The sequence below is a fragment of the Ammodytes marinus genome (assembly GCF_949987685.1).
Source record: "Ammodytes marinus genome assembly, chromosome: 7".
Classification (NCBI taxonomy): Eukaryota; Metazoa; Chordata; class Actinopteri; order Uranoscopiformes; family Ammodytidae; genus Ammodytes; species Ammodytes marinus.
In genome coordinates this window covers 5767058-5791150 of record NC_137211.1, presented here as the reverse complement: position 1 = coordinate 5791150, position 24093 = coordinate 5767058, and the positions used below count along the sequence as shown (strand labels likewise).

Here is a 24093-nt window from a genome sequence, read left to right as displayed (position 1 = left end):
AAACGACCACATAAGGATGTAAAAAAATAATAGATACAATACTAAGAATCCATGTAAAAAAGAAAGAAATGGGCGCTCGTGGTGTAGTTGTTAGAGCGCCCCCCCCCCCCCCATCATACTCAGTCCTCAGAAGCAGCAGACCCGGGGTCGTTCTCTGCATGTCTTTCCCCTCCCTGCCCCATTTCATCATGTCTCTCTACTACTGTTTAATAAAGAAGAAAATGCCAAAAAAGAATCTTATAAATAAAAAAATTACAAGTGGCCAATGGCCGCAGAGATATAAATAGACCAGAAAAAGACATGCAATTACCATAAACAGATGTAAATCGACCACAAACAGACATACAAATACTATTAAGACATGTGAAATGAACAGATAAGAGATGTAATACGATGAAAAGGAGGTTAAGACGACCCAGAAAGAGACGTAAATGAACAAAGGAGAGATACAGAAGGACCTCAAAGAGACGCAAAACAACAAAATCACAATTCTTTTTAGCTGCTGACTCCCCTGTGCACAGAAAAAACATTTATAGAAAAGAGTTTGTCCCCTTTGCCATAAGATATGTTAATCAGTGATGACAGCTACTTTTGAAGGCAGCCTTCTACCTCAGCAAGTAGCACGCTATACTTATTCATTTTGCCCTGATTCAGCCCCTGAGTCCCCGCTGCTCCATTTTAATGCAGTTTCTTCTTTGTTTTCATGTGTGTCTGTTTGGATGTAATATGATGTATTTTAATTTTTAAACCTTTTTGAAAGCAGAGTTCTGCACGCACATGTAAACCACATATTTCTGCCCTTTGCATGCAACAGGTAGACAATAGGCAAGACATGGCAACTTTATTTGTATAGCACCTTTCATACACAAAGGCAACTCAACGTGCTTTAGACATAATAATATAGTAGGCAATATATAATATAAAGTCAGTATAATAGAGTAGGCATATATTCTATTTCCATATCTCATATCTTTAAAGGGGTGCAAACGTACTATGTCAGTGTCACTTCTGTTGGCTTCTCTTTCAGTGTGTGCGCGTGTGTGTGTGTGTGTGTGTGTGTGTGTGTGTGTGTGTGTGTGTGTGTGTGTGTGTGTGTGTGTGTGTGTGTTGCTCTTTTATTCCTTTTTACATGTGTGTGTTCAGAGTCTTATAAACCGTCAGCTATGCTATAAAGACTTATTAAAACGTTTCTAAACCTGCCGATGGCGGGGTGAGAGATCATTCCGTTGTTGTGAGACAGTGTGATGGCCTGTGTAATCAAAACTCTCATGCACTGTTGCCCCAGCAGTGAGAATATAATCCACGGTATATACGACGCCGCTCGCAGTCACATCAGAGCAATGCAATCTTCCTCCCGAGAAGCAATGAAGAGTTATTGACCAATTCTCCTCGCTGTCGCTGTCGGAGGGGAACTGACTGTGTGTGTTCCAACCAATAAGGCGGATCAACCGTGGGTAACCCGGGGAAACCATAGACGTCTGATTGTGTTTAATGGAGTAAATTCACCACGGAAATGTGTTTCTCTAGAATAAATAGTAATCATAAAAAAGTTAAACTGCAGTTTGGTACATGTTCAAAACTTTACCTCAGATATAAGGGGAGACACTGCAGGTGAATAACATACATTTTTTTAATATATTGGCTACAGTAGATATCATCATGAAACATATTGGTATTACAATTTCTTTTAGAAGTGTTTGAATTTTTTTGGCGATATCAGACAAATGATGCGTACATTTGCACCTCTTTAAAAACAAAAATATCTGGATGTCGAGTAAAGCCAAAGTTAAAAACATGATTTCATATTTTAACATTATAAGTGTCGGAACATTTTAAAGAACAGAACGGCTCTTAATGTGTCTTGTGTGAGCAGCCAACTCTACCAAACAAAGTATCATATGATAAGGACTAGGCTATTGTATTCACACTGTTATACAAATGTGTAAAATAGAGCCAGTTCAGCTCTGGCTGAACTTTAGGCCTGTAGATGTCAGGCTTTCACCAATCAGCTTCCTGGAATCACCTGTGCACTCAATCATTGATTCAGCCAATCAGAGCGGCTCACCTGCAGCCAATTTAACACACGAAAGCTACCGAGCCGCTCGCTCTCGTAAATAAAACATTGTTTATAAACATGTATTTTAACGTTTGGTCTACATTCTCAATGTTAGGACTTCCAGAAGAATGTTAATACAAAAAAACAAAATGTTCTGCAGTTTATTGTTGGTGGTTCCCCTTTTGTTTAAACAGGTGGATTGAAAGACAATTGATTGATAGACAGAGATCGATAGTTGCGAAATGCCACTTACAACACGAACTGGAGCCTTGGCAGCACGGAGACGACGGACATCTCATCGTCGCCGTTTGCGGTATATGATGGCAATCATGAACGCAATAGGATTTCCCCCTCAAGTAAGTAGACTATTAATTAGTTTGCTAAATCAATGTGTTGTCAACAATTGATTAGAGAGATTATGACAATTTTACTGTCACAGATTACAATCTCTTATACAGTAGAAGACACTGCCACTAAACAAACGTAACTACTCACAGAACTAATGAAAAGTAGCCGAGGTGTTTAAGCTTTGTGCCTCACAAACACATTTCTCAAGTGAAAACACATCATGAAATTAAATTGAGATGTCTTTATTCCATCAATACATGTACAATATCAGACAAAAGTTGATAAAGAATAGAAGGAGGAAAAGAATAAATAGTAAAAAAAAAATTAAAATAAAAGAAGAAATACATGTACATTACTAGTAAGAAATAATACAACAAAGTATAAATATATTTATTCATTATAACTACTAAAAAGTATAATAAGTACAAGATAAATAAATGAACATATTTTCTTAGGTTGGTGCAAGAGGTCCATACTGCAGGGTGAATCCCCATGTTCTCCTATTGCGCCTACACTATGACGACGGCGACCTGAGAAAGGACTTCTGTCTGTCCAGGCCAACGATTGACAACGTTGTCCGTCACCTTGAGGAAGATCCTCAACATGGATGGGGGAAGGCCTTTGAAGTCCTGGTTTTCCTCTATTGGCTGGCATCTGGCACATCTAACAGGGTGGTTTCTGAGGCCTTCGATTTCCCCCGCTCCACATGCCATGATCTCGTCGATCGTGTGAGTCGGGGGATACAGAAGATATTCAGGAGGCAGATCCACTTCCCAAACAGGGCTGAGCTGGAGGTGATTGGGGCTGGGTTCCAGCAGCTGTGGGGCTCCCAAGTCTTCAGTAACATGGCTGGGAGTATTGACGGCTGTCATGTCCGCATTGTGTCTCCTGGTGCTTATGCTGCGGACTACTTTAATAGAAAGCTGTTCCATTCTATTCAATTTCAAGCCATCTGTGACCACAAGGGTCTCTTTATTGCTGTCCATGTAAGCTTCCCTGGCTCGGTGCTAGGGTCCTGAAGTGCAGCCCCTTCTATGTGCACCAGCTCTATCTGAGTGCCTCATTGGAGACGGAGGGTATCCTTGTCTGGCTCAGCCAATCTGCCTTCTTACCCCGTTGTGTGAGTTTGTGTATCGAGGAATGCCCAGATGAGTACTTACTTCAGGGAAGATTTTGTGTATGGATCGATAGGTTACTTTTCCTACTCAACCGGCCCACAATGCACTGTGTCTTTTCAAACGACACAGAAGGTTTTTTTTTTTTTTATTGCTTCTGTATACTTCAGTGTAAACGGTCTGACCTCGCTTACACAATCGATCGTTAAGTAGACTAGACAGTATTATATACATGTCAGTATGTAGGAGGGAGGACATTAATATGGCTTTTCGAACACAGCCAGGTAGAGATCCCTAGAAAACTCCAACCCTGCCCCTTTAGGCAAAAAGTTGACTTGACTTAAAGCTACAGTGTGTAACTTTCTCATATGGATGAATGTCGGTTGCATTCAAGCCATCAGCAAACGATGCAAAGTTGATTTACCCTTTCAGCGCCCCAACACACTCTGTATTTCAAGATATGGACAGTGTTTACAGACTGGCGTCGCCCCCTCCCCCCTCCCCGACACTGGTGCAGGAGCTCAGAAAAATCCCATGAAGCGCACAAGAAATGTTTCAGAAAAAAAAAACCTTGACGTATACAGCAGAATAAATCAAATCCATGCACAATCACCGAAGGCTTACTTCATGTAGATGCGCCAACAGTGTTGTTGTAATAACTCAATTAATACTTAATTCTTAATGGGGGCAACAGAAGTTACGCACTACAGCTTCAAAAGATTTAGATTTAGTTATGATTTGACAGGTGACAGATGTTTTAGTTGTGTTCTGCATGCCTGAAAACGTACACACACACACACACACACACACACACACACACAGTGAGCGTGTGTAGCACGGTCAGTCTTTGAGGACAGAGAGGGGTAAGAGGCTCAAGGCTCCTCCCTGAGAGTTTGTGAAAACATTCCAGCAAAGTGAGAGCAGTCAAAGAATTGGAAACTCTCTCACAGTCAGAGGCCTCTGTACTCTCTCTCAATCCGTCTCACCTCTTTGCACATGTACCTACAGTGTGTACTAGTGTTTACAGGCTGTGTGTAGCTCTGAGGACCATTCCTTAGAGGTGGGACAATTAAAAGACAAAAATCTAAAATTCTACAGCGAGAAAGAAATTCTGCTGAGCTAAAGACATTGATCGGCTCATTCACAATGAAGCCGGTGTTAGTCCTCCTTGTTTCCACCGCCTGGACTTTAACAGGAGCCCAGCACTACTACCAGGGCCTGATGGATTATCTGGAGAACAGGCTGTTGTCTATGGAGGTAGGACGCTTTAAAAACACCCCCCTCCCCCTTCTAAGTGACTGATAATTGATCAATTTAATGTTGTTTTTATTCGGTTTTCCCATGCGGTAATTTCCAGCACAGACCCTCTCAGAAGTCATTAAGAAATTAGGAAAAAAGAAAATACCAGATGATGTTTATGAGTTTTTCTGACTGCCGCCATTTGCTGCCTACTCCTTTTATGTGATTTTAATATCCTAACAAATGCGATCCAATTAATGCAATTTTTGCTCAGCTCATCAGCTTTTTGCAGAGAGAGAGCGAGGGCCTCGGGGGGGGGGAGAAGTATCAGTCAATGCATGCAACACACAGTCTCCGTCCGACAACGTGACAATTTTCTTCAGCCTTTTTAAGACGATGACACGTCAGTAATGACTACAAGTACAAGCTTGACCTTTAATGCCATGGCGTCAAAACATCCCGAGCGCCTAATGGGAAAGATGTATTCTGGCATGAAAAGAATTTGTCATATATCAGACAATTAACAACACATGGACAAATCCTTCTGTAATAACCTTCAGAATTGTGCTAAGAATGATTATGGAAAATTGAGTTGATGTGAAGTGCTTTAGAAGTTGAGATGTTTGGTTGGACTATTGTAAATAAAAACGAACAGACAATGTTATTAAAATGAAAACCTAAATGTACATTTTGGACCTTGTATTTGTACTAGTATGAAAGAAGACATGTTATGAAAGCAATACAGACAAAAATTGCTTGAAGCTATGTTATTGCATGCGGTTTCTTAATTTGTTCTGCCTAATAGGAAAGATGTATTCCGCAGAACTTGAATCAAGACGTATTACAACAAATTGCCTGAGGGGAAGCAATGCAATTACTAAGGGTTCAGAATTGTGCTTTGAAGTGAGGCAACATGACAGCAAAGTTTGCGTAAAGAGAGAAGACTTTTGTTGGCATAACATGAATGTGATATTTTTGAAATGCAGGAGGATTACACGTGTGGGAGTTATTTCAGTGCACTCTCATTTAAATAATTTCTTTAATGTATTCTTTTGGTCTAAACCCTGCGGCTGCAATGCAAAAAAAAAAAGTACAAACCTAAAGCTGTTATCAGTGTGAAATTAATTGTCTATTTACAGCTAAATCCTGTTTCTGGATCCCCTTTGCCCCCTCCTGTGGCTTCCCGCTAGTTTCCAATTCCAATATGCTGGCTCAACAACAACACTGCATTGGCAATTCATCAGCAAGTTTTCATTGAACTCTTCATTTCCATTTTGACCACCAGCCACGCAACAAGCTAAGGGAGAAAATGACACTAGAGGCAGAGGAGACCATCATGTTATTACATCTCGCTGTGAATAATTCCACTGTCAATCACTTCACTCGGATACGGAGAGATGTATTCTGTTTGATGATGGATTAGGATGCATGAAATGAATCAGGGACTGTGTGAGATTTATTATGGTAGGAAACAAAACAAAGAGTATCATAGCCAAGCTGGCGGTGCTCTTTCTGAGGCTCTGAATGGATTCGATATGAGCTATGTGCTAACATGTTCACAATGATAATGCACAATGATCATGTTCACCATCTTGATTCAGCATGTTGACATTAGGTAATCAGAACTTTAGACAGCTGTGTAAGGCTGAGCCTGATTTGAATGGCATTTATTTTGTAATAAGTAGACATTAAAGAGCAAAATTATCCTTTATTTGGTGTCATTTTACTGTCATACTCTGTTTTTAGCTCTGTTTTGGTCTCCACCACCTCTCGCTCCACTGTGTTCGGCTAGTGGCTAACTGTGTCCGTCTGTGGCTTGGTGCTTATCTGGTGATGTCACAAGCCTTTTTATGATAAATCAACTGGCGACCATGAATGTCTGTACAATGTTTTGTGCCATAGATCTATCTCCTTGATGTTGAGATATATTAGGAGAGGTGAAAACTTTAACAAATATTACCCCATAGAGCTGCTAGCTTTTGCTGGCTATAGGTGGCCTGAGTAACAAATACCTAATCCAGTGTTATTCATAAGACTTATTTTTGTTCTGCCTATGCCTGGTAGGACCGTATGCAGTTTTGGCACAACCAGGCCCACCGCTTCCACACGGAGCAGCAGGATTTCAAAAAGCTAACCTCGGAGGCCATGGCCATGCTGAGTAAGGAGCACGGCGCGCTGTACAAAGACATCGATGAATCCGCCTTCAGGGTGTTGCGTATGGAGCGAGAGATGGACTACGTGGAGAGCCAGACCTCCCCGCGCGCCTGTGCCAAGAAGGACGACAAGGTGGTGTCGAGACTATTTAAATTCCCTGTCCAAACTTTTTTAAGTGAAAAACTACAATTAGCAGTTTGACATTTGCCTCTGGGTAGTGACCAGTAGTTGTATGAATGAAAGACCATTGAAACCTATGTAGTGGAGAACGCCATGTTGGTTGTTTGTTTCATTTTGTCCTTTGTTTCTTTGTTCCTTTTTTCAGTTTTGTTTTGTGTGTGTGTGTGTGTGTGTGTGGGCGTGTGTGTGTGTGTGTGTGTGTGTGTGTGTGTGTGTGTGTGTGTGTGTGTGTGTGTGTGTGTGTGTGTGTGTGTGTGTGTGTGTGTGTGTGTGTGTGTGTGTGTGTGTGTGTGTGTGTGTGTGTGTGTGTAAATGTGTTTTGTTTATACAAAAAAAATGCACATATTTACATGATACATTTCCATCTCAAGGTGTTGGAGCACGGAGCCTGGGGGCTGGAGGAAAGCAGAGCAGAGGAGGAGGAGGAAGGAGAGGAGTGGCAGCAGCTGCAGTCCTCAGTCTCTGGTGAGCGGCAGGACAGTACTGTGCTGTACATAGACACTGGAGCCAAACCCTCTGCAGGATGTCTGCCTTTCATCTTCAGATAATCCTTATTCATGACAGAGGGAGTCCCAGCACAGTCAGAACAAATAGGATATATAGGGTGTACATTAACTATAGCAACAGTAACTAGGCAATGTAATCACTCGAGGTAGTGCATAGACCATAACAAACAAAAAATTACAAAACAAACGAGCAAAATAAATGAAATACATTAACAGTATTACATTATTGGTCATTTCTTATTTAGTGACTTACAACCAGAGGTAGGCAGTTAGCATTGAGGGTCTTGCCTAAGGACCCTCACTGGACTTGACTGGCCCAGGAATAGAATCCTAGTTTCCTGTACTATAGTCAGTTGTGTTACCTACAGAGCTAAATTACAAATCAAGGTTGTTGTTGTTGTTGTTTTACAGATTTACAGTTTTTCGCAATAGCTCAAAGTGTCCAGGTAGGATATTAAAATAGAATATAAAGACATTAAAGTGTGGGTTCTGAAATATAGGTTACATATCCCACCAGGTATTATACCAACCCTCTTTTTTGCTAGAGTTGCTGTCTTGTAAAAGCCATGGAAAATGGGAAACAAACAAAGTGCTGTTACAAGTCTTTTAACCGAGTGCTTTGAGTCAGTGTGGGCTACTCGTGTTTTTTTCCAGGAGAAATGTGTCTTGTTGCAACTCATTTATTCTCAGCAGAGCTACTCCCCTGTCTGCGCTGTTTGAGCACAACGTTTGTCTTGATAATCTTCACATCCTCAGCCGTGCAGCTGCCAGAAAACTGCTGAGATATCATACACTGACTTATGAGCCATTTAAAAGCACAATGTGGAAAGTCTTCAAATTCCCTTCTTAAATCCATGATTTCACTTAATGTTTAACATTAAGCGAAATATCTATAATGTTGCGCTTTATTGGTTCCAAAAGTACCGTGCCTAGTGATGGGTCATTACATTTTTATTGTACCACTTATTCAGATTCACAAAAAAGCAAATGGAAAAAATATTGATTTCCTTGTTATTCTTTGTCGGCCCTAATAAGACAATCGATAACACATAAATTCAAGAATTTTATAGTCATATCACAAACGCTCTAGATGGAATCGTAATGCTGGTCATGCTCCATATAATCAGAGAAAGATGGTCTTCCCCTTCAGAGGCTTAAAGGTGGAGTCAGCGATTCTGGAGAACACTTAAAAATCACTTATTGTCAATATCTGTGACTATCTCCTCACAACCCGTTTCCTGTCCGTAACGCATGTGCACAGAATAAATAATCTGGTGTTAATACACAGCCTAGGCTCTGTAAACTGGAATGTTAACAAAGGGTATGTAGACAAAGGAAGCCTACCGTAGCTAGCAACATGCACATTTACAGAGCCTAGGCATATTAACACTGGATTATTTTTCCGTGCACACACAGTACAGACAGGTAGCTGATCGTGAGGAGATTTTTACTGATTTTGACAAAAAGTCAAAGTCCTAGAATCGCGGACTCCACCTTTAAAGAGGATGTGGGTGATAGTATGATGCAGTGCTGTGTGTCTGCAGAGAGGAAGGGACAGGAAGCCGCCCTGGAGCTCATGTTCACAGGAGTGAGCTCTGCACACAGTGACCCATTGTGAAGGGCTGGTGAAAGTGACCCAGATCAAAGTTATACACATTCTGGGGACCCATTTCAGATGTACGAGCATCAGTCTAAGCCGGACATTTCCGTAGGATAACCTTTGTTTGTTTCAGTGAAAGCAGTTTTATTAAATTAAGTGGCTTAATTGTCAATTAACACAAGGCAGAAACACTCGCAAATCTCCACCCACAACAACACACTGGCACAGAGTCAGCCACAGTGCAGCGCCCCTGGAGCAGTTTAGGGTTAAGTGTCTTGATCAAGGACACAATGGTAGAGATGGTGGGCACCGTAGATGTAATACCAGCCACCACTAGTTTTACAAATAACACCCTCCTGTCCGGTGCCGGGGATCCAACCAGAGACCTCATTGTTACTGGTCGGTCCCTTTTTTCCTGTACCACCCATTATTTTCACTAATCATGAGTCTGCATGTCCCCAATTTCCCCCTGACCGGTTTCAATTTGCCTTAATTTGCAGAGCCAGATATTGACAGCTGCAGGCTGCTTCCTGCTTTCTCAATTTCAGCCGAGGAATGGCTCTTTACTGAAACCTGCTAATTGAACAAATTGTGGCAGCCAGGGACATGAATCTAATTATTCTAATTCTATTAATCCCACACTTGTCAAACATTTGTAAAATAATTGTTTAATGTTTCAAAGCAGATGAACGTGAAATGGATGTCTGGATGTAATCTTAATTATTTTGTTAATTTGAATAGCCTTGAGTCCAGCCCTATATGGGCTTTCAATACACTGAACAGCAGAAATAACCATGGATAGCCACACGACAAATCATAACATAAAGTTCCACAAATTCCAAAAGACAATTTTGCAGAGACAAAAATCTCCCCATTAAAGTGCCAGATTAAGATATCATCTTCTGAAAACAAAAACAGAGTGGTAAAATGTACGATATCAAATGATTGATAAAACAGAGTATCTAGCTTCCATCTCTAACTAGGCACGTTAGGCCTGTAAAGCTTTGGATTTCTCCAAATGTTGACGTGATGCACAGTGCACTGCCTTTACAAGTGTACGGAGGGCAGTTTCTCTGTTTTAAGGCTGTCCAAGAACCAAACTGGCTAAATAATTTAGCACGTGCCTGCAGCAGTGACTATAATTCAGACTGGAGATGATATCATAAACCTCTAGAATAGTTATATTATCTGGGAGTCTTGTGTTTTTATGGTTGGTAACATTGAGAACATTTTCTATAGTAACATTTTGAAAAACTTGAGTCAACAACACAGCAAACGTTTAATTTTGTTCACATTTTTCATGCTTTACTAGACAGATGCAACAAGGACTTAGTCTTAGTGGTGTATGCATTCTAAACGGTGAGCCACTGGGGACCCCACCATTGTAGATGTATTTTCCTTTGGGGTATTTATTCATACAAAAAAACATTTTCTTTCTCTTCATGTTTTTCTCTTCCTGTAGACTGTGTAGAGATCCTCTCTGGCATCAGATCGGTGAAGATCCTGAAGAGAGCGGGCGGTCCCAAGGGCATGTGGACCCGGGACCCCAGATCCTCCCAGGTCTACCTCTTTAACGGGACGTCCGGAGACAGCATCTACCAGTTCGACTCAGTGAGGGACTTTTCCCGCTCTGTTGGCGTCAACGGCAGCCGAAAAATCACACTCCCCTCTGAGTGGAGTGGCCCTGGCAGCGCTGTCTATAACGGTTTCTTGTACTACATAGAGCAGGACGTAGACACAGACATGCAGGTGGTTAGATATGACCTGCTTGGTGGCATGATAACAGACATAGCAATGTTCCCTGTGGAGAGCAACGCCACCGTGTACAGCCTCAACCCAGAAACTGTCGCGGATCTAGCAGCGGATGACGAGGGCCTCTGGTTGCTATACGCCCCCAGCGACAGTGAACCCAACATCCACCTCGCAAAGATGGACCCCGCCACGCTCGATATAGAACAAATCTGGGACACCCGGTGCCCTCGGGAGAATGCGGAGGCGGCTTTCGTAGTGTGTGGGACTGTCTATGTCGTTTACAACACCCGTTTGCCCAGTAGGTCACGTATTCAGTGCTTGTTTGACGTCAACGAAATGGTTGTCAGTGAGGAGGCTCCCCTGCTATATTTCCCTAGAAGGTACGGATCCCACGCAAGTTTGAAATATAACCCCGAAGAGAAGCAACTGTACGGATGGGACGATGGCTACCAAATTATTTACAGGCTCACTATGAAGAGGAAACTCCTGGTTTGATAGCAGGGAGGTGGTGGCCATGTTGTCAAAGGAAATGGTTAGAAATTTAGCAGTGAATTTGATGGTGCTATGCTGAAGTATTTCACTAAGCTGTAGACTCTTAACCATTGGAATATGCAATACAGATCACCTGTAACATCACATGTTTTTATGCAAATGTAGAAGCTTTTGAATGATTATTTATTAATTTGATTATTTCCTTACCTGTGTAATATAAAAGAAAAGGACAGATGTGAAAATGCCACTCCGTTTATTAGAGGCAGTCAATTATGTTTGCTTTGCTGCATGTGTGAGAGTGTGTTAGTGAAATAATAAGCATAGACAATTCCACTGCTGCAGTGAATTGAGTCCCCTCTTTGATATTTAGATATCCTTTGAAAAGTCCCATCTTGGCAACTAATTTTTTGGGGGGAGTAATAATATGACCTTAAAAGTACATTTTCTATTTTATTTTTGTTTGTTCAATAAATTTCCAGAAATAGAGGTCCCCACTTTGTCAATGTAAACAGACAGTCCACTGTTGGCAAGGTAGGAATGTATGTGTGTGTGTGTGTATCCGGCCTCCCCTTCATTTAATTTGGCCATTTCTATTCAGGCCAAATCTCATTTCCTTTGTTCCCATTGCTGCTTGTTAGCCATGATTGTCTTACAAAAATCACTCAGCTCAGAACCCCATTTTTGCATAAGTCTTTTAATCAAAGAAATTAAAAATAATGTCACACAACTGATTACACATCACATCCCATGGAAGAAAATAAAAAAGAAATAAAATATTTCCTTCAGTTGATTCTCCTACTCTTGGAAAACTAAAGAATGACAATGTGTGGCGGAAATACTGTTTGCTATTTCAGTTGAAGTTATTAAACACCAGGTCACTCGTCATTGTCGCGAATCTCGATAACGCTCTAAAATCTAAAAGGAACTCGGAATATACTTTTTTATCGTCCGAACTAACAACTGCTGATACCAATCACCGGAACATTTTCTCAAACATTTCTATTATTACAAATACAAAATGTTGAATAAAAAAATTGGAAATTCACTGCTATCATAACAGTTGGAAGGGATACAAGATCATAGTCAAGAAACAGTACAATATTAGGCAAAAGCTAGAAGGGGTTTTGAAACAGTCCATAAAACGGAGGCAATTGATTTAACAGGTTTCATCTACTATGAGAACACACCACATTGTCAGAGAGAAATATATGACCATCGTAAAAAGCACATGTAAAACAAAAAAATCCCCCCAACAAAAAAACTCAAAAGGAGCAACAGAATACAACGTCATTATTATTCCACCATTTGTTTCAAATGTCACACTCAAATAAGATTTATGAAAATCTATGAATGACGCCATTAAAAACAAGTGAATAAATGAGAGAACATTTTCAAACTGGGGATGGGGTAGGTGGGTGGGTATTGATAGTGATAGTATGATGGATAACATCTAGCACAAACAACAATGCACTGACTCACTCTCGCTCTTAACAAGTGCCAATTAGAGAAATGCCACGGCTCTGTAGATGCTGACCTGTCCGCCCATCATCGCTGCCCCCGCACTGTCGACTCGAGCTTCGCAATCCCCCTGCCAAGCTACAACACAGCCCCGCTCTCTGTATAAACTCACCCATGAAGGAAATGGCTATAACAGATCCGTCTATGTGTCTGTAGAACACATCCGCTCAAGTCTCTGAAGGCTTAGGCCCAGAGACATCTTCACAAACTATATTGTGATTTACGACTTTCTCATTGTACAGCACTCTGCAACAGGGGATAGTTGGAGAGCCAAACTGTAACTTGAAATGAAGCACCAGTAGTCTAGACTTGCTCCAAGCCACAGCAAGGAACACTGTTACATTATCCGATTAAACTTTGTGCTTTCTGCCGCTGTTCGGATAACACAGATGCTTTTGAATAAACGCTCGTCATATCGAAAAAAATAAATGATCCGTACGAGCCTTGTCAAATAGAATCTGTGGATGTTTTCTAGCGGTTTTTCGTGGCCTGATATAAGTCAGACTCGGGAGCTCAACATTTCCTTGCCCAAATGTACTGATGCTATCATGTGCTTGGCAATTACTGCAGGACAAAACTGCCATGACTGGAGGGTAAACCTGAAACTGAAAGTGTATAGAAAAAACCAAATGATTGTGTTTGCTTTACCATCACAAAGATGAATGGGAAAGCCTGATTACTAAGATTGTTAATCAAAAGCTTTGGACGTGTTTCTCATGTGCAAAAAAAAAATTAAAAATTGAGGATGCGCGTGCAGCAGAAGGGTAGAAAACTCATCGCCACAATGTTATGATTGCTTTTGGAAATGAGGCAACTTGCTCGAGACGTTGTAAAATGACTGTTTATAGGCGAGTTTGTATGTGTTTATCATACAAAACTTTCAAAACTGTGTTGCACACAGAAATACACTATCCCTCTACCCAGCTAACATAACATGGCTCTTGCATTAGGCTATTAATAGTAACGCAAAAAATCTAATAAAAATCATATTTCCAATGTGTTTTCTTTACGTTTTAATGAGTTTGTGGAGGTTTTGTAGAACTTGGCGCAACATTTGGATGGAAACCTGGACGGTAACATGTGAGGTGTCTTGCTTGAAAACCTCAGCCATCTCTGTGCAAAACTTCCCACTACCACCTTATTAAAATCCTAGACTCATACCAGATTTCTACCCGCTATAGCTAATTATGCACTCTGAGCTGAAAGGAAGGTTTTTTTCAGAACATATTTAGTTTGCAATCTGTATCTGTACATTGTATGTAGGTCTATAACTTTTTCTTGAGATCATCTCTACATAAGCTCTCGATCATTAGTTGCGTGTTCTACCCCTGTGCGCGCAAACATCTCAACTCTCAGAAAGACGTATATTACAGCGAAACAAACAACTGCTACTGGAGGACAACAATGTAAATAGAACCAAATTATTATAGTTTACTCTCATCCCGAAGCTATATGGTATGGCAGCGTATTGATGCCACTAGGGAAATTATCATTATAATTCATTATTACTCCCAGAGTGGTATAAATATGCTGCGGTAATATCGAATCCTCCATTCAGTAATATTTGTAATGGCCGTTTTTCACCTGAACAATTATAGAATCAATTACAGGACAGCAATCAGGCCTTAATTACTTAAATAATTAAATAAATTTAATTTTGTGTGTATTTAATCAGACAAAATGTATCTATGATAGTTGAGATAGTAAATCAATATGCAGGGACCCATTGAGCACACTGATTCAACAGCAGTGCTACAGTATTTTTCTTAATCACATCAAATGTCTTCAAACATGAATCCATTCACCATATGTTGTAGATCAAGCATCTGGATGGCAAAAAATTCAAATACACATTTTCCCTGTACAACGGTATGATAAATGACAATAAACATTAAGAAAAGTTTGCATTTTTCTAAGTTCAAAAGACAAATATGTTCACCTTTTTCAGAGATTCGATTTTTTTCGCAATCGTCACCAACAACAAAGCTATATTCATATATTCAAAATGTTTGTTATCTTTTTATTTAATCATCTATACCTATCATTATATCTTATCTGGTTTAGAAAAACGAAACATACACACAGTAACCGGCAGATGTAGTCTTTCTACATGAAACTATACACATCATCCACCCAAGCCTGAGTAGAAAAAGAGAGGAGGAGGTAAGGGTGTGTTGAGTGTGCTCACAATTTCCTTGTATACAGAAATATTTTCTTCTGTAAGGGTTGTTGGCTATCATAATGCTATTTGTGCCTTGGTCGGGTAATTTTCCTTTCTTCTTTTGTGTTGAAATTGGACAAAGATTGAATTTATTTTAATTTATTTTAGTATTGAAAAAAACATTGCAGCCAGTTTTTGCTCTCATGTGGATACCAATAAACCTGTTGTTTTTGCTTCGTAGTCCCAACTAAACACAAATACGAGAATATTTTAGTTCCGACCTGATCCAACCTTTCCTCAATAAACAGGCCATTACTGATAATGACGAAAGTGGAAGTTCAGAACTCAGTTGGAAGTTTTAAATACGTTTTGATTTTGCTATTTGATATTCACCAACAAAAAAAAACGACTAATACAGCGATTTTTTTATTACATCTAATAGTTCCAAAATGCTACAGATCGGTATCCTTTTTACGCTTATACAGCACTGTGGAATTCAATGAACGATAGAGGGATAGAGAGAGAGGGCTGTGGCATTTTTGAAATTGCTTCAGATCCTGCTTAAGAAGTCTCTTTTTTCTACTGCGTCCTCTGTTTTTCCCCCTTCTGAAAAACTTCCTCTCGGGAAGCTAGATCCGAGATTCTCCATCAAAGTGTTTCTGCCGAACAAAGCTGTCAAACTTCATCTTTTTGGGAGATAACGTTTTTTGCGAGGACAAACCGAGAGCCCACTTCACCTCAAATCTGCCCCGGATAGCTCAATATTAAAAATGTCTGCATACTGGATGTCCGGCCCCCTAGAGGCAGCACTGGGGGTCATCCCACCAACACCCATATATTTCGAATCAGTGACCCTTTAAAATCCCCGAAAAAAGACTGTGTTTCTTCACACAACTAACTGACTGACTGACTGACGGTGGTGGTGCTAAATCAGTTCCTGGGGAGTGCACTGGGGCAAGACTTAAGGAAGGGAGTGACAGAGAGAGAAAGTAAGAGAGACAAAGAGCGGTAGAGAGAGAGAGAGTGATAGAGAGAGAGTGGGAGAGAGAGAGAGTGAGAAAGAGAGGGAGAGAGTGAGAGTGATATAGAGAGAGAGGGAGAGAGAGCGAGAAAGAGAGAGGGAGAGAGTGATAGAGAGAGAGAGAGAGACATAGAGGGTGGGGTTGTGTTTTCTCCTCAATCACGCAGACAGGAAGTGGATCGGCAGGAGGGAGTCAAACCCCCTTCTGGGCTGTTGGGTCACAGGTGGCTTTGCTCAGGGGCTAGCGGGGGGCCGTGGCGAGGGGCAGGAACCTTGGCTGTCAAAGCTGGCCGTCCTCGCCTTCCACTGCAGGACACACAGACACACAGAGAGGATTATTCATAACACACACACATGCTGTTTTTTTTAATTGCATTGTAAGGTCACCTTCAACACAGGGGAAACTATAAATAGGCGTAATAGTATATCAATCAATCTATCTATCTATCTATCTATCTATCTATCTATCTATCTATCTATCTATCTATCTATCTATCTATCTATCTATCTATCTATCTATCTATCTATCTATCTAACTCTTTTCCCAATTTCAGCCATAGAGTTTCAAACTTTGCAGGTTTAGAAACCTGATTCCTCGCCCTAAATGATAAACATCTAGGCTACTTTACGGAATACTCCTTTAAAATATGACTAGTCTCTCAAACCTACCTCCTTCTCAGATTTCTTGGACTCCAGCAGGGGGTGCCAGTGTGCAATGGGCTTGCGTGGATAAGCCAGCATTTCATTCCAGTGGTCCCTGCCAAGTCCTTCGGCATGGCACCCAAGCCTCATCACTCCAATGATCTCATTATGACCTACCCTGTAGACACACACACACACACACACACACACACACACACACACACACACAACACACACACACACACACACACACACACACACACACACACACACACACACACACACACACACACGCACAAACACACACACAAATACACGTGCTGTATGAAAACCTCTGACTTAACCTGACACGACATCTCATACATCAAGTAGTGTGTTTGTAATTGCAAGAAGGGCATTTTGCTATCACAGGAGACCCAGAGTTGAATCCTGGAAGTCTTATTGATTGATACGATGACTTGCAACGAAATTTCCTCTGTGACAACCACAATTGACTTATCTCAGAAAGGGCCATGGAGCGAGATCTTTGCTACTCTAACAACGTCTGAAGTCTCAATGGAAAAGCTTGAAGCGTTTCTTATTGACATAATCCCGGGATTATCAGCAAAACCTGGTTTAATCCCAGAGCAAGAGTGGCGGAGAAAAAATAAGTGGTTGGGTTTTAAAGTATCTATACGATCCTTTCATTAAAGAAAACACACACAGTTTGACCTTTAACTTGCATGCTCTCATTCTGTCAGCTGTCTTCTTCATTGCGTCCACATTTCCCCCTTTCCTTCAATAGCCTTACTATAAACGCTATATGATTGACTCTTCATTTAAAAATGAGGAATAATCTCAATATTTTTTCATTAAAAATCCACTCCAGATTTATATTAATAAAAATGTATATGGGATTTTTTTTATAAATTAAAAGATCTTATAATTACATATTGGCTACGTCTTCTCTCTCATTAAAAAACTCCAGAATCTATGAATATGCAAATATTGCTCTATAAAAAGTTCAACTACTAAACACCATAGTTTCCTGTAGGTTTCATGCATTGTTGGACCATGCTGGCCCCCCCAAAAAAATAAATAAAAAATAAACCGTTCATGCATCGGCTTCAACTCAGATTCATGCCAGTCAATAAAAAAAGTAATTTTGCTGGGAGGAGGACTTTAAAAATTGTATTTCTTGCCCCTATCTGGTTGGTTTCTTAATAGGATATTTGGTTTGTACGTACAGATCATAGTCCATGACGGAGAGGTGCAGGCTGACGTGGTCCATACTGTCCGGCGGGATGTCAAAGATGATGGCCTCGTTGTAGGTTGGATTCAGTGTGTTCTTCTTTATGCTCGTCTTCTTCTTTTTCAAACGCCTCCCGTCGCATATGAGCGAAACTTTGACGTAGGGATCTAATGGGTGAGAGGAAACAAGGACAGAAAAACAAGGGACTTAATTTAAAGTAGCTACGAGGAACATTCTCTTTCTGTTGATTCTAGCAGCAACTTTCGACAAAAGTGGTAGTGTTTACAACACCAGCGCCTCAGTGTGAGCATTTGTTTAGGAATATATGTGACTGTGTGAGAATACTAATAGTAATATGATGATAGAGAAGCAGATTTTACTTTGGTTAGTAGCGTATGGAAAATAACAGGCTTTATTGGTCTGCCTACCATAAATTGATTTGTAAATTGCCGGGAAAATCGTACCTGTGCAAAGGCATTAGTAATAACTAGTCTATATAAAACCAGTGTTCTTCATGTATCATCATGTTTGAATACTCTTTGAGTTGTCAGGAAAATAGGATTGTTAAAAAAACAGAGCTTTTACAATGTTTGCTTAGACTGCAAAACATCTATATCCATGAATATAGAGCCATCATTTGTGTGTGTGTGTGTGTGTGTGTGTGTGTGTGTGTGTGTGTATGTGTGTGTGTGTGTGTGTGTGTGCGCGTGGTTTCTACTTAGCATGAAAGCAGCCCTGTCGGACCAGGCATCGGTAATGTGCATTAAAGTAGATGCGTCAATGCCTTGTGTAAACAAAGGACGAGGGGCCGTAGATAGCTTAAACAGCATGACTGAGGAAGCTTCCTGATAAATTCTGATTTCGATCTCCGTCCGTCGGTGCCAAATCGCCTCCTATGATCCATTATGCCAGGTTTCAGGCAGATGTAAGCTGCTCCTAAATCCATAAACAACAAACCCAGCAGTGCTTGTTTTGCAGGACAATATGCTCGAAAGCACAATTTGATGGCTTTGTGTTTTTTTTACGACGCTCAGTAATGGCTGACAGATAAAACCCTTAAAACCTCACTGCATTCAAATTTGTGACTCACATTAAAAATGGGGAAATGTCCATAAACACTGGAGGGGAAGCGGCACATTCACTCCCGATCAACCCTATGATTCAGTCCAAACTAAACCTGGACACTGGCATTTAAAGGTGCAGTCAGCGATTTCTGGCGAGAGCTTGATGTCAAAATCACTTTGTCAAAAACAGTGAATATCTCCTCACCATCCGCTACCTGTACTTTGTGTTTACTGGGGGAAAAATCCAGCACTAAAACACGGCCTAGGCTCTGTAAAAGGACATGTTACTAGCCCATAACAGTTTACAGAGCCTATGCTGTGTATAAACACCATTATTTTTTCAGAGCACACACAGTACGGAGAGATAGCGGATCAGGAGGAGAATTTCATATTATATTGCTGACTCCACCTTTAATGCACAATAAATGCCACATTTATACAAGTGATATCAGTACTGTGGGGAAACCTGAAACAGCAGGCTATTACAATAAACAGACCGCCTGCAGCTATTTGCTGACAATGTCTTAATATTGTGAGTGTGGAATATTAATGACTGCTGAAATCAACAGAACGCAGCGGCAGAGATTAGAGGTCTCCACAGTTTGTGACATGTTTGCAATTGGATATTTGTCATGGATCATTGCGGCTGTAAGCGAATCACACACACATATGGTCACACACACATAACACCAAGAACACACCTGAGTATCCCGTGATGTCCATGGCCTTGAGGTTCCTGCACTTGATGACAGTGAGTGTGAGTCTGCCGGCGGTGGGCAGGTAGCATAGTGAGAACATGATCTCCCCTAGGTCAATGGTTTCCTGTGAGAACACACACACACACACACACACACACACACACACACACACACACACAAACCGAACACACAAGCCAAATAAATATATATATTTTATTTCCCTGTTCACATTCAACATTGACCACATTGACATGCCCAGCAATATTCCAATATTAACCCCGTAAATATCAAATATCGTATCTTTAGTTGACAAAACAATACGAGACAATGATAATGACAAAAAAGAGTGTTTATTTTCCCTGAATGGGATGGGGATAATTGCTGGTAAAGATCATGCTGACGTCATGACGTTTCTACCACTACTAGCGAACGTTGCTGGTTTATTCAGAATATTGCTGTATAGCTGCTGCGCATGTAACCACCTTATATTGAATATTGCCTTAACCAGCATATGGATATTAATCAGATATGCTCTTCGTGTAAATGTGGTCAGTGATGCTTTGATTCAGAGCTACAGTATTTACAATAAGTGCAGTGACTCATCATCAAGGTCTGGTTCTGGAATCAATGCAATATCTTATTTATAGTCTTTGGCCTTAGACACAGAGTCAGTGAAGAGAGTACAGAGAGTGAAGAGAAACACTCATATGATATTCATTTACTGCTGCTGGGTCATCCTTTATCCTTATTAACCTCTTTAATGAAATTACAAACACATGGTTCGCAGTTAATGGTGGCCTCTTGCTCCCACAAGTAATAAAATCAGAGTAGTAAACTCGCTAATTGGCGCACGTAAAAGGTGTACGTGATGCAAACTAATGCAGCTTCCTCATTTGCATATTTGGCTTGAGAAATAACTGCATTATGAGTCTGTTGCTGCAGCATTTTTGGATCAGGTACAAGAGGGAATATCTCTCAGTGCAGGTAGGAGAATGAGTTGAATTGTTCTTTCACTTTTTGTCAAAATCAGTTAGTACTTCCTCACAATTTGCTTCCCATACATACTGTGTGCATTGGTGGAAAAAGCAGGTGTATATACACAGCCTAGGCTCTATAAACAGGTATGTAACCAAAGTGGCCCACAGTAGCTAGCAACATATCTGTTTACGATGCCTAGGCTGTGCATTAACACTGAATTTTTTCAGTGCACACGTTACAGAGAGGTAGCGGATTGTAAGGATATATTTCCTGATTTTGAAAAAAAAGTGACTTTGATCAATGTCTTGTATCTCTCTGGAAACAACTGCTCCTTTGTAAAGCAGTTCATGTTTCACCAGAAAAGGTTAACTAAAAGTTGACTGTCCAACGCAGCTAATAAGCTAGAACAGCATAGGCTACTGCATTGTGGGTCTCACTGTTCCCTCTAAGGTCAGCACTGTCTTGATTACTTGCTTTCAAAGTTCAGAACAAAGTTGACCTTAGAAGAACAAAACATAATGCAGAATAATGTAGAAGTAGTAAAACCACCAATCGTTGTCTGGTATTACAGAATAGGAATCACCACAGCATGGATGTGGACCTAAGTGACATTTGCAGGTACATTTACATGCTGTTTAATGTGCTGCAGCTGAGCAGCTAATTAGCGATTCAGCGGGCTGCATGCTGGTGTTAGCGGTTCTCCCCAGTGGCTGGCGGCTTGTTCAACAAACTACACTGCTGGACAACATGTGTTCATGTTTGGAAAACAGAGAGAAAGGAAGCTCTAGCTGGAAAGGTAAGGTTTAGAGTCTGTGGCTCTTGTGTTGTGTGGCTGACTCAGTGTGACCATTTGCTCTGCCTATGAAAGGCTGTATGCAACATTTGATTGGCAGTATCAAAATAAGGTCTGCAACTACATAAAGATAAACCTGAATGGTATTCTGTCACATTAATGCCAAACTAGGCCTTCTTGAAACAAGATAGTATAACAAATACGTGTCTGTTTTTTTTTCCAAATGGACAACAATGGACAAATGACTAACAGAGCATATATATGCGGTTGCAGGCATACAATTACAATGTGATTGTAGTCCGACTGCAACTTTGAACTTGAGTCTTTAAGCTAAGCTAATCACCTAGGGGCTCTAGCGCAAAAGTTCATCCACAGACACAAAGTCGATTTTCTCATCGAACTGTTGGCAAGAAAGCCAATAACAAAACAGACACGCAATAGCATTTCTCAATGACGAAGTTGTAAGAGTAAAAATATGAATCATCCTTCTTGAAAACAGAAAGTGTCATCTGAGCCTTTCCTTCACACTCTGATGCACCTGTGAACAAAAAACAAACAAGTAAAAGTTGAAGCTGCCACTGGCCTCTTTCTGCCAACAGTCGAAAAGCTATTCAAGTGAACAAGAAAAACTGAACAACTGGGCTTCATTTCAACTCCTTGGGGTTACTCAGCTGTCAGTATCTCCTTGAAACATGTTGGCATTATTTCTGACTGTATGGCTGACCTCCCGATCAACCCTATGATTCATTTTCCAAACAACCATGATTGCAATGCGCTCACTGGAGTTTTTCATTATGTTATCAAAGAGAACATAATTTAGAATTATGATTCCGGATGATCGTCATCACTTCTAGACAGTAAATTAAAACCAAACAAAGAGGGATATTAAAATGTGCAGCTCGGTTACTTCAACATAATGAAGCCCAATTACCCACACCATCAACGAAAGAATTCATCTTTTTTAGAGACTTGTATCACCAAGATCCCTCATATTATAATGCTTCCTCTACTGACACAAAATGTAGTTAATGCTGGGCTCATACTACACGACTTCTCACGCGATTTGACAGTCGCAGACAAATTTACAATGTCGGACTGAGAGTCTTGCTGGAGTTGTGGCGCTCGCCCGTAATCTCAGTCGTTTGGTGAAAGGTGGTCATCCGACCTGATTTCAGTGACCATATCATCTTTATTTTAAGGATTTCCACCCTGATTCTATACTGAGACAAAATGTACCAAACACAACCTGAAACCCACCTACAGTATTGACTTTCACTTGTGTAGAGACAAGTCCCTACTGCGCTAATAGTCTCAAGTCGTGTTATTTGTTTCATGTGGGTGAGTTCTTTGCCTCATCTTAGAAAGAGTATTAAAGTCACCCAGACCGTTTTAATCTCTCTCAACGAGCTGGATTAGAACCCCACTGATTGGCAAATCTCAACAACACATCCGTCTTGAGTGCTTCAGTCATCATGTCTCTTCACACTATAGGCTACAGCTGCGACTTTGTCTTCTCCGTCGGAAAGTGAAGGATTTGTCTTTGAAGGGGTGTCAAAGGTTCAGCCATTATGTGAGAGCACGGTGGAAATGTCAAGTGTTTTAAAGGCATGCGGTGGCACTTTCAATTGTCCTTGTGGAAACACAGGCTGTTTTGGTGTCAGTCGGTATCATCTCAGTGCACTGCATTAATCCTGGTTTAGCCGCACTAGGGGCATGAATGGCTCCTGGGACCGTAGTGTCAGTCAGTCGATCGGACGTTAGGGTCACTCAACCACTTTGAGCCTAGACTGAAGTATCTAGTACAGTGGTGTCAAACATACGGCCCGCGGGCCGGATGCGGCCCGCAAGATGATTTAATCCGGCCCGCGACTTGTAGAGCACACATTTATGAGCATTTCAAAAAAAAAAAGTAAGTCTCTAGCCCATTCCTGTGAGGAGATATGAATTTTTAAAGAAATAACCAAAATGCTCACTCCAGCCGCTAGGGGGCAGCCTAAATAAAAAAAAAAGCACATTTTAGCAACGTGGGAAATGGTAAATGGCAATCTTGCTTCACCGCTATTAATGTTTCCTCCAGTGCTTTATGGCAAAGTAAAAACCAAAAAAATAAAAAATAAATAAAACAATTTTTATTTTTAGTGCTGAACAATTAATGTACTAGCAAGCGCGATGTGTCCGCGGCTCTGCACGTGCGAAACGAGCAGGAGCATGCTAGTGTAGGCCTACAAGATTTATTTCCTAATTTTCCATGCTGCTTTATTTTTATGTTTTAAATTGGGAAAAACGAATTCCAAAACAACCAATAACCTCTGTATTTAAAAATAAATCAAAACAGTAGAAGTTGCACTTTTATTAAATTTTATTTTGTACTGTCTGCATGTTTGCACAAAATGTGTCCCTGTACATATAGTAAACAAAATTGGACAACTGTAACGTCAGTGCCTGTTGTATTTGTGTATTCAAATAAACAGTTGTTTATTTCATTAGTGCGTATTGGCATCTTTGAGCAAAATACCCCCCAAATTTTTGCTGCGGCGCTGCGCGC

At 40.7% G+C, this 24093-nt stretch overlaps 2 protein-coding genes across 2 annotated transcripts in view; one reads left to right on the top strand and one right to left on the bottom strand.

Annotated features, from left to right (window-relative positions):
* Positions 1 to 4665: 4665 nt before the first annotated feature.
* On the top strand, positions 4666 to 11445 carry olfml3a (olfactomedin-like 3a; the record flags this gene model as incomplete). The annotated part of the gene is made up of 4 exons (XM_080031334.1): positions 4666 to 4776; positions 6823 to 7044; positions 7464 to 7557; positions 10661 to 11445. The coding sequence occupies 4 exons, from the start codon at positions 4666 to 4668 to the stop codon at positions 11443 to 11445; spliced, it is 1212 nt and encodes a 403-aa protein (XP_079887460.1).
* Positions 11446 to 16376: 4931 nt separating this feature from the next.
* The window catches only part of syt6a (synaptotagmin VIa), a gene marked incomplete at its 3' end in the record, with an annotated part of 63382 nt that continues 55665 nt past the window's right edge, over positions 16377 to 24093 (bottom strand). The window contains exons 4-7 of the mRNA XM_080031106.1: positions 19781 to 19901; positions 18011 to 18182; positions 16812 to 16962; positions 16377 to 16448 (exon numbers count right to left, since the gene is read on the bottom strand). Coding sequence (XP_079887232.1) covers positions 16377 to 16448; positions 16812 to 16962; positions 18011 to 18182; positions 19781 to 19901 — 516 coding nt within the window. The remainder of the gene's footprint in view (positions 16449 to 16811; positions 16963 to 18010; positions 18183 to 19780; positions 19902 to 24093) is intronic.